The sequence below is a fragment of the Schistosoma haematobium genome, chromosome 6 (assembly GCF_000699445.3).
Source record: "Schistosoma haematobium chromosome 6, whole genome shotgun sequence".
Taxonomy (NCBI): domain Eukaryota; kingdom Metazoa; phylum Platyhelminthes; class Trematoda; order Strigeidida; family Schistosomatidae; genus Schistosoma; species Schistosoma haematobium.
Genome location: NC_067201.1, coordinates 9442709 through 9454759, shown reverse-complemented (window position 1 = coordinate 9454759; position 12051 = coordinate 9442709). Strand labels below are relative to the sequence as shown.

Below are 12051 nucleotides of genomic sequence, written 5' to 3'. Positions count from 1 at the left end.
ATATATTGGTCGTTTCCCTCATGATCAATCTATTAGTCAGTAGGTCGATCAGCCAGCCAACACTAATTCGATCACTTTATGATCCATCTTGATAATCCGATCTTGTCGTTTAAATTTAGTGTAGGAACTTGGACTGATGAATTAATGTGTCAGGTTTTACGTTGCTTATATAATTACACAAAACTAACTAGTTGCTCTGATGTAAATTTTGTCGACATTATACACTGATAAGTACTATAGGGAATATGTTTTTACTTGACTCGTAAATAAATCATATTGTAAATGATATACACAGAGATAATTGGTACTAGTACAGCAAAATGGTTTATTCCGATCATTTGAAAAGTCGAAAGGCACACTCACACATATAATATGGAAATTCAATGATTATAACGTTTTCGAAATCTAGGTTATTACTACATAAACGATACAAACCATCCAGCTCAAAGAACAAAACTCCATCAAAAACGATACAAGCCAATAATGATTTACATACACACTCATATGAATAACTATTTTTATTGAATAGTGAATTTAGAGAAAGATAGAGCGAGAGAGAAAGAAAGAGAGAGTGAACTTTGATGATAACTTCATGAATCCTGAAGAGAAAAACCCAATAAACTTTTAGTGGTCACTAAATTTTGACGATTAATTCACATATGATCTATCCTGTGTGCCAATAGCAAGGAACGTATAAAATGACTGAACACTAGATTCGGTTCCTAAGCTCTTCTAGCAACCCCCAGGTTAGATCTACACTGCAGCTTGAACACGAGAGGAAAGGTGCGAAAGGTTCTTTTACGTACAGAACATCTAGGATTTTTATAGTATTCTAGATGTCCTTGGGTTTCCGGAAAACTCTGGATTGATACTAAACATATTAGCAGTATAAGTAATCATCCAATCAGAAACCCGACATGTGACTTTTTACACTATAGATGTCTCTGGCAAAACTTCTAGTGAATGCTGATTAGATAAGATGCTTCTCAGTGTTTTCAGAGCCTTTGCTGGCATTTTTCGAGTTTTCTGGAACTGCCAAACATAAAAGTCACAAGTCCATGTTTTGTCTTGTTTTTAAACAGTCGTTCAATCTCGATATTAGTAGCATTATTAGTATGAAGAGTATATATATTTTTATTATGATAATATCCTCTTACCTGTTTTGATTAGCTTCTATAAAAGTCAATATTGACTTTCTTCTGCATGGTACTAGTCTATTGAAATACATATATATAAAAACAATATACTATCCACTATTAAATTTTGAACAATATTGACGATTTAATAAAGGAATTCATTTAATCTTGATGTTGGAAACAAATCAGAAATTTCAAAAATAATTATCTCACCTAAGTAACAGATTCAGTAGTTCAATGTTGTATTCATGTCTAATTGTTTGTTTGTGTGTATTAAGTTTCAAAATTGAAACAAATCAATCAAAACACTAAAGTATCATTATTTATTTACAACATCATTGAGTCTTAGCAGTTTATCCTAAACAGTTCATATTAGAGTTGTAATCAAAGCCTAAATCCGCCTGGAGCCCCTCTGTGGCTACTGCAGGTCCTAAGCTCGGATAAAGGAGGGGGTTGGGTATGGGGTTAGCGACCACATCCCGTAGAAAACTAACCTGCTAACAAACACTAACGAGAAGAAAACAATTCAAACCACTTAAACTCTGCCATGGGAGTTAGAAGGTCTTCATTTAGATGAGTTATGAGTCATGGGGAAAGCCGAGTTCCTTCAGAAGTCACGAGGGAAGAGGCGGACCGGCAAAGCAGGAGCAACATATCTAAGATTGAAGAAAATCTGGAACTCAAAACAACTGTCAACCAAAATTAAAGTCAGAATTTTCAATACAAATGTCGAAACAGTTCTACTGTATAGAACGGAAACTTGGAGAATCACTAAAGCCATCATCCAGAAGATACAAGTGTTTATTAACAGTTGTCTACACAAAATACTTCGGATCCGTTGGCCAAACACTATCAACAACAATCAATTGTGGGAGAGGACAAACCGGATCTCAGCGGAGGAAGAAATGAGGAAGAAGCGATGGAAGTGGATAGGACACATTATGGAAAGCACCCAACTACATCACAAGGAAAGCCGTTACTTGGAATCCTCAAGGCCAAAGGAGAAGGGGAATACCAAAGAACATATTAAGCCGGGAAATGGAGGTAGACATGAAAAGAACGAACAAGAATTGTATAGAACTGGAAAGGAAGGCTTAGGACAGAGTGGGTTGGAGAATGGTGGTCGGCGGCCTATACTCCATTGCGAGAAACAGGCCTAATTAAGTAAGTAATCAAAGCCTGGTAAATTTGTTAGAAATTAATTTGGCTTAATAAGACTGGTTATCATTATCATTAAATATACAGATGAATGTAGGTATGCATTAAATGTAAAGTTTACTAAAGTACACTGCTTTATGAATTGAAATTGCAGAGTAAACTATTTTGAAAGGGAATGTTTTTTTAAAGATGTTACGTCTTCTACTTGATTATGGTAGAATACGATATACAACTAACGGCTCTCGAGCGTATAGAAACCCACAGTAGCGAAACAGAAGACGGAAAAAGCAGGGGAAATGATTATTATTTAGGAGTCAGAAATGTGGGTATTTATAGTCATTGGCATTGGTTATAACATCGGCTAATCTGCGAGGAAGCGAGTTATGCTATTGTCCAGTCGTAGCATGCTACATAAATATTCCAGAACGCCATGTCAGGCTCTAATTGGATGGGATCTTCTCGGTTTCTTTAGAGGCTCTAGAGGCTTCGTCATGCTTTCAAAGTCATCCCAACATAAGGCTATGAAATTAGTGTTAATACTTCCGACTTCCTCCCCCCTCACCATCCGCCATTCACCAGTAACCTATCAACAAGCAAAACTGTCGTTTTAGCAGGCCAACAAAATGCCTATTATCGGACCCATTAGAGTACCTAATTTGGTTTGGCAATATCAGTTCATGTCAACGGGGAACTAATATGATTTGCCGAGAGATATTCATTGGTGTAAGATTTTCAACGCAAACAGAACTCCTTAGACAACTGAAAACTTATGAGAATGTAACTTCCTACCATTTACATAATACAAGACATTCATGGAAATCCAAATGATTTCTGTATAAAATATGTATATACAAATGAATTCGTCATCCAAAGTAGTAGAAATTTGTGAATGTTTATTTCTCCACAACCCCACTCCATGTGTAACTTTGTCAGACTAAATTACAGATTTTTATTCATTTCAATTCTATTAGCTTGTTCAATAAACCTTTAGATTGAAACAATGAACAACCATTCAGAAATAAGTCAGATTCATTAAAAGCCAAAATAGAACGTAGTCTGTCGAATATATATTATATATTTTCAGCAGTGAAAATCATCTCAGGTACTTAAGTTAATGTAAATTCATTTTGTATTGTTTATTTGAATCTTCCCATTTATAGTTGCGACTGCAATTAATCAGTCTCTTATTGGCATATGTGCATACTGTACGGAATGCCTTGATATTGGATTAAGTCTCAAGCATTACAAGTAAAGATGGATTGTGGCTATCAGTGGAATCATCCTATTTGGTACTCGTCAGCTGGTTCGAGTTCTGGAGTGAATATCAACTCTGGGATCCAGGTATATCCAACTGACGAGTCTAAATCAGGAAGAAACGTGAGTCCTCGATCCCATTGCTAGCCACCATTCATCTTTGATTCTAATACTTAAGATAATGATTGAAATTTCAGGTTTAGAATTAAAATTTTCGAAAGGCATTAGAGTTAGGGATAACGTTTGAAGACACTGCTAGACTCCAACTGCAAAACATTATCCAAATCATAATCCAAACTGTTAAACTGTAAATTTGATTCTGTTTGTTAAACTCTGTATCCTAATGTTATGCATTATATTGTGTATTATTATATCATAATTTATACTTCTTCTTTATTAACTCAATACAGGAGTCATACATTTCTACCGGCCATTTAAAGAACCACTCAAGTTCACCCTTCATTCTTTCAGTACATCTACTGTTATATATGGTTATTTAGTTTTTTCAATAGTACCAACGAATTTCACAGCTGATGATGACCAAACTACAAATCAATTACTTGTATAAATCACAAATACATGTATCTAGATTACACTTAACTTAGATAGTTCGATGTATGTATTAGAGTGGGAAAGAACAAAAGAGAAAGACATCATTGACATCATCATCATCATCGTCATCAATAAATCTAAAATAGTGAACCATCAAAACACCAGAAAATCTATCAAAAAAATATACTCTTACTTTCTTTCAGTTGAAGCATTTCTAAAAATTATAGCACTCAGTGTCGTTGTAGTAGTTGTTGTTGCTGAATATGACGATTCCTTTTCGTCTATCTGTATAAATTGAATAAGAGAAACAAAACATCTTTGTTTCTACATATCTTTGACGTCAATAAAGATAAACGTTATAGCATTGGAAAGAAATTGAACAATTATATTAAGATAACTATGTGATTTCAAAGCTTTTTTTCAAGTCAGTCAGTAGGAACTTCCCATACATCGAATGTGTTTTGTGGTAGAACTAAGAAACATTAGTTAGAATTCAATTATTCTAGAAAGTTTATAATAAATCTGTTGATTGAACGCTTGAATCAGTTTCCTAAGCTCTTCTAATAACCCCAAACAAAACTGAACAAGAGAAAAAAGGCGAGAAATATATAAAAAAAGAGCTTTGCTTCAGTAGTCGTTTATGTCCTGGAATCCTTCTAAAAATGGTAGTAAGAGAGTTAATTATCAAATCAGAAATGTGACACATAACTCTTAACTTCCTAAATGTTTTTAAGAAATTTCGATTAAATGGTAATTGAATAAAATATTTCCCATAGTTTTCAGAGCCCGTTTGAACCTTTTTTCAAGGAATTTTCTGCGTTTCCCCAATAGTTTGCTAGTTTCCCAATGTTTATTATTAACTGAAAAATAACTTTGTCAATTCTGATTATCTAATTCTTATATTAAATATTCTTTTCCATTATTTAATCGGTGAGACTATAATTTATGGATAACCACTGAGCAACGCTAAAGTGACCTTGAAAGTATCCACCTAAAAGCTAAGATCAAGTGAGGTTATGATTTACAGTTAATGGTTAAGGTTAGGAATTAAATTTAGGGTTTTTTCATCACGAACTAACATCAGCTATAATGCCAAAACTCTATTTAACCAAATGAATGAGTGAATTTCGTGCCAAAATCCGAAACGTGTTATCTCGTACCTGATTGGTTCGTTCATAAATTATAGTCTCGCCATTTAATCTACTTTTATAATGTAACAAAATTGTACTCAGGTTATTTACAATAAACAAATGAATAAATCATACAATACAGTTGCTATATCTGAACGAAGAATTAACGAACGGTAACTGCTAGGATCTATTTATAGACTGTTATTATATATATTCTTATTGTATGACTATTAAGTAACTATATATATATATCATTATAAGTTTTCATTTGACCTACTGACTACTATTATACGACTTACTATTCTCAAGTTATACCTAGTTTACTAATAACAGTCTCTCACAATCACAGCCATATTTTTTGGCTTGATCTCGTACAATCGTTATTTTTTATTTATGGTATAATGTGGCCTGGTTGGCTTGCATGTAAATCAAGTATATCTGAAATACACGATACATACAGCAAAGTCTGATATTGGCGTTTTGGACTGAACGAATCGAGCTATGCGAGAAACTACTGTATCAAGGACCAGTGAGGATTCAGAGTTGACTCAAGACTACTAGCGCTGTGTTGATGCATAATTGGTTTAGTACAGAGACAAGGTTACAGAAGTCCGTATTCTAATTGGTGACTTTTATCACGTGATATGTAACAGGCCATAAAATGTACACCACTCTTTATAATTAACAATGCATTTTAAACATTTTTATTGTTGTTAAGATCTGTAATTGAATTAATTTACTATAACTTAGTGACTCAATTACAATCCCATCGGCTATCCTATTTATCAGGCTGTGATACTATTCGGATATACAAAATTGCAAATAAATAAGTAGTATTGGGTAGCGATTCAGTAGTCTAAGAGTTAAGCACTAGAACGTCTGTAGTTTAATCCCATGTAGAGTTGTGCATGCGCATATTAGAAATGAATGTTTACTTAAGTAAAGAAAATAATGATTTAAGACTTACTTGTCTAGATGATATGTTCAATTCAATTGTAGAGATTGCTCGACGAATTAATTTTTGAATAAGATCCATCTCTCGTCTATCCCATAAACCACCAATTAATTGTGTTTCATCATAACGTTGTTCACTGCATGTTCGCTTTAATATTTTATGCGACATTATTGGATTATTTTCAAGACGTGCTCGACGTGATCGATAATCAGTTGGTTGTCTTACTGGTGAATGACTACGACTTGGTAAAATATCAGATATTAATAGATTCTCTAACCAAGATTCAGCTAAATATAACTCTTTTAAATAATCTGCTATCCGATAAAACTTGAAACAAACAAATAAAAAAAGAAAGAATAGGTTTATAAAAACAAACAAATAATGTTTAATTAGAACACTTAATATAAATACAAAGATGATAAATAGGAGTGAATAGATTGTTTGTGTGACAAAACAAATAAGTGAGAAGTTTATTATTTTAATAGCTGAATTCATGAGTCGATCTCAGCTAGACCACCATTGAAAACCTGTAAACACTGAACGGACGTTTCATTCTAGTATGAGACGAGGAACTAGAAGTAATAAAACATGTGGAGTTATTCTTGAGTGAATCACTTTGTATAATGTATAACGTTCATTTGATGAGTAGTGCATTCATGCCGCTTCTATTGTAGTAAGCTATTCTTTGACTCATTGATGCTTGTCAAATTTGTTACTTTACATAATTTACCAGTTAATTACTTATTAAATGTATTAACCAGTTTTATGTATAAAAAATGGCCTATTTATGCATGTAGTTTGATCTAAAATTTTCTTTGGCATACTTCTTTTTCTTATAATTAATAGATAGATAAGCACGTGAGGTGTTGGCTCTTAGTATCCTAATTTGCGGATTGAGAACGTGTTAATCTTATGTGGGTTTATTGACCGTTGGAGTATATGTAGTATGAGAGTTAGTGGATTCATGATAATTAGAGTAGGCGGAAAGTACAATTTTAACCACCTACCATGTCAGATGGACCTATTTTTATTAAAATGAAAGTTACTCAAATAGAGTGACTCATTTAATCAAGAATATAAATCTAAGACTTAACCTAGTGTTACTTTCACGTTGAATCATCTCGTATAATTGGTAACTTTGATATATACTATAAAATACTATCTAAAATCTACAGTTACCATAGTCTTAATTGTTTACTAATGATTGACATTATCTGATCATGCGACCATATTAAAAGATTTCCTGATCTCACAGTCGCTTCAAAGAAAATTCATGAGGTAAAGCATATATATTTTGAATAATACATCTGAATCATTAAGAGTAACTCATTGAAAGTAGTCATTTCATCTCCCGCTCCCCCCTCCAAAAAAACACTAAATTTTAAGCCTTATTCATCCAGAAGTTAGAAATCAAGTTGATAATCCCATCTAAGAAAAAAGAATCTTACACAAAAATTCTAGACTTTCAAAGATTGTGATGTGTAATTTTTAATATAATTGTTATAAATTTCGATAGTTTACTTAGATCACCTTCAAGCCAATTGTTACTTTCATGATCATATGATTAGTGAATGTGAACACATCAATCGGAACAACAAATATCAATATCATTGATTTGTTGAATATATATATGGATTCAAGAGTATTGATTTTACATTCCAAATAAAACGTAAACCTTATAAAAATGAATATGGATTTCCCTATCTTATCATAATTTTTTTAAAATTGTCCTAGGCTGAAAAGGAAACAGATTTTTATTCCTAGTATCTAAGTAATGCTCAATCTATAATATGGCATGAAAGTGTAAAATTCTACTTGTTACGTAGTTGCATGTGTTTACTGCAAAGAAGCTTTGATTAAAGAGAGATAATATTGTTTTTTGGTATTTAATTGGTGCTCAAATTACTGATAGTTCATCATGGTGATAAAGGTCTTCAAGTTTTGATGAATTACATACGAGCGACCCTATGATATTGAAATTATGTTTTAGGTAGTCAACAAAATGAGTTTCGTATCTATATTTCATGAGGATATAGTAGCTAGGCAGGGTCAGATCTTGTTGCTAACTAATGAGTATAGTTATAAATATAAATAGTTTAGATGTAAGTATCGTTGAGTTAATCAATAAAAAAAACCCAGCTATTCTGTTAGTTAACATATGAAAATAAAAACAAGGACTCATAAAATGGACACTGAAATAGTATTAATATGGATTTACATATTCCTGTTATTGATATTCAGAACTGTAATTAATTAATCTCTATTGTTATATGTAATTTACGACTTACATCTAAATCTTTCTGTTCCATAACTTTTGTCCTACCGATTTGTTAAAATCAGTTTTAAGCAATGGTCTACCAGTGTCAGTATGTGAATAACGTAAATTTCACATCATTTAAAAATAAGTGTTGAAAATTTAAACAATTTGGCATTATGTTACAAGTGTTTAACAGTGGACTCTTTTTATTTGGAACTCAGTTGTTAATGACTATTTACAGTTATCAGTTAAGTTAATAACATATTAAGCGTTTAAAGTGAAAAGTAATAAGTTTGAGTTTTGTTATAATTTCTCTTATTACGACCCAGCTATTCCTATTACTTAGTAGTCTTGGACACTAATTCAATCGAAAAGTCCCCAAATCAGAACACGGTTGAACAATAACTAAATTGTATTCCAAATAAGAAGGGTAGATTGAAGTAGGAAGCATAACAAGAAAAACGTTAGTATATTTATAGTTTTTACATGAGAAGATTCTAGAGTCTTCTCCAAGTGTCGACAAGCGCTGATTGGATACGAAGTAGCCAATCAGCATGCAACAACACAATCGTACACGAAATGTGCTTTAATCCAATCTATGTCCCGCTAACAAGTTTCAATTTAAATATCAACATTGAAATGCATGTACATTCAACTGGCGAGTCTCAAATCAAGTGAAACAAGAGTCCAGGATATTATATAACTAAGTACATAACAAATACATTAAAACTAAAAACAGTATAAAATGCTCCATTTTATACTAAACACCACTTAGTGTGAAATCAAAACCTACAAAAAACAAATGATATTCTAAGATGATCATAAATTTGTCTTTAAAAAAATAGTTTATACATGTTCTATATGATGACATACATGAAGTGTAGAACGTAATAATAAATAGTCTAATCAATTGTAGTCAATTAAGTACTTCCAATATGCTTTCATTTTTCTCTCACTGAATCATATAGATATATCACACCGGTTATGATAATAACTAGCTAAGTGATGATAAATAATGACATGTGATTTCTATGAGATACATAATTATTTATGCATTATTTTGGAAAATTTTATCGACAATCCACATGATTCTAACTGCCATACATTAAACTACATTGACAAAAGTCTATTTAACAAGAGAAAGTAAGATGAAATAATGTTCATAGTTTAAATTATGAAATGATCTTGGCTAGAGAACTACTAAAAACCATGAATCATTAGATAGTTATTATATTTTAATGTGAGACTTTTCACTGATAGTGGGTATTTATGACCCCTGGAATAGAGGGCCAAACGCAGAACCATTCGTTTCTTACACAAACCTTTAATCCCTAGACTAATAACCCGGTATCCAACTGTGTACAGTGAGTAGCAGTCTAACAACCAACATGGTTGAAGTCCATTGTTCATAGATTCTCAATAGATTCCCAGGAATCGCACATTGAATCTGGTAGCTAGTGAGTACGTGATAAAATAAATTGAAAAATATCCTATTTTAAATCTTGAGTGTTCTAAGTTTTTGTCAACATAAAAATAGAGGGAAGGCTTCAAAGTTCAACTATCAAAAACTATAGAGTGTATTTATTCGATACTGGTAGTTGTCATCTATTTCTTCTAAGTGAACTACTAGACAAGATAGCAGTCAATAACAGTCAAACAAGAGAAGAGTAAGCTAAAACACAGGCCGAATCCTCAGAAACAAACATGCGTGTGAGGGAGAGTATTAAATCTAACAAGCGAAAATATGTAGGAGACATGGTAACAGAGACTTTGGAGGAAGAACAAGTGCCGATGGACTGGAAAGAACGATACCTCATCAAGATACCAAAGAAAGGAGATCTCAGAAAATATGAGAACTACAAAGGAATCACAATACTATCCGTACCAGGAAACGTTTTCAACAGAGTGTTGCTGAACCGGATGAAAGATTCAGTAGACGCCCAACTACAAGATCAACAGTCTGGATGTCATAATGATCGGTCGTGTACAGACCAAATCGCGACACTACGGATAGTTTTTGAACAATCAGTTGTGTGGAACTCGTCACTACATCAGCTTCCTTGACCATGAGGAGGTTTGACGGCGTGGATAGGAGGACCTCATGGAAACTTCTTTGACACTATAGAGTACCTCAGAAGATCTTCAACATCATCCGGAATTCATGCGACCTAGCTCTTTTATTCCATACACATCAACAAATGAAGGTCAAGACAAACAACGTAACAGAAGCCTCTGCATCAGTAGACCTCAACATACACAAGGGTAAAAACCAACATCCCCGAATACAACACGGAGAACACCAACCCAATCACACGTGATGCAGAAACTCTGGATGAGGTGGAAACTTTCATGCACCTAGACAGCATCATCGGTGAGCAAGGAAAATCGGATGCAGACGTGAAGGCGAAGATTGGCAAAGCAAAAACAGCATTCCTACAATTGAACAACATATGGAACTCAAAACAACTGTCTGAAAGCCAATATCAAAGGGAAAATCTTCAATACGAACAGTTCTACTGTGTGGAACTGAAACTTGAGGAACTACTACAACCATCATAAAACATGTACAAGTATTTACAATAAGTTGTCTATGCAAGATGCTCAATATCCATTATCCGGAGACCATCAGCCATAGTCTACTGTAGGAGAGAACAAACCAACTTCCGTCTGAAGAGGAAACTAGGAAACGACACTGGAGGTGGATATGATTTACATTACGGAAATCACCAAACTGTCTCACGAAGCAAGCCCTAATTTGGAATCCTGAAGGCAAAAGGAAAAGACACAAGAACACATGGTGCAGAGAATTTAAGGCAGACATCTAAAGTTGCAATATTTAAGTAACCAAACATTTGTGACTTCGATTGAGCGATCTAGTGAACTTTCAGCTACATTTTTTATTGTTTAATTTATATCTGAACTTTAGAACTCCAACCACTTTCAGGCAACTCCTTCGAATATCAAGTGTTCTATCAAACGAATTCATCTACACTATTATTCTTAATTTAATTATTTATCTCAATATTGAATGATTAATCTGATTCTAAAACTTACAAGCTACAAATATATTGAATAATAATTAAGAAAGGCGGCTAACGTTAGTTAGTAGTCAGATAAATAACACAGACAGTAAGAAGGATAAATTACAGTTTCGATTCTTAATAAGAACATTAACACTGAGGCGATGCTGACCAACATAACTGACATACTTCAAGTCAAATAAAATATCTTTAGATCTGAGTGGATTCTACCTGTTCATTTTAGGACCATCGAATCAGCAGTTCTGAGGTTGAACGCAGAGTACTAGGTAGATGTGCAAATAAATTAATGAGGCAGTAAGTCTTTAACGATTGAGATGGTTAAAATATATATTACGTATGTCCATTCACTGACTATCTCAATGAGCGATGATGGCTGATTCGTTCGTAGGTTGGAAGAACGCCATGTGTGACTAAACCATCAGTCTGTGAAGACACTGACTGGTGGACTGAGCCATGTAGGTTGGTGTAGACTACTTATCTAGTCGGGGTCTACAGGATTATCGAAACCAATGGTTCGAGACTCTGAATAAGATGACTCAAAATCATTTGCAATGGTGCAGATATATTC

At 33.4% G+C, this 12051-nt stretch overlaps 1 protein-coding gene across 2 annotated transcripts in view; it reads right to left on the bottom strand.

Annotated features, from left to right (window-relative positions):
• The window catches only part of WC2_14 (blue light receptor), a 66514-nt gene that overhangs the window by 41941 nt on the left and 12522 nt on the right, over positions 1-12051 (bottom strand). The window contains exons 2-4 of one of the 2 annotated variants that reach the window (XM_051216810.1): positions 6198-6512; positions 4294-4385; positions 1158-1214 (exon numbers count right to left, since the gene is read on the bottom strand). Coding sequence is in view for 1 of the 2 variants with exons in the window: in XM_051216809.1 (XP_051065424.1) it covers positions 4294-4385; positions 6198-6512 (407 nt within the window). In the remaining variant the exon portion in view is untranslated. The remainder of the gene's footprint in view (positions 1-1157; positions 1215-4293; positions 4386-6197; positions 6513-12051) is intronic. The other variant, XM_051216809.1, reaches the window with a different exon arrangement.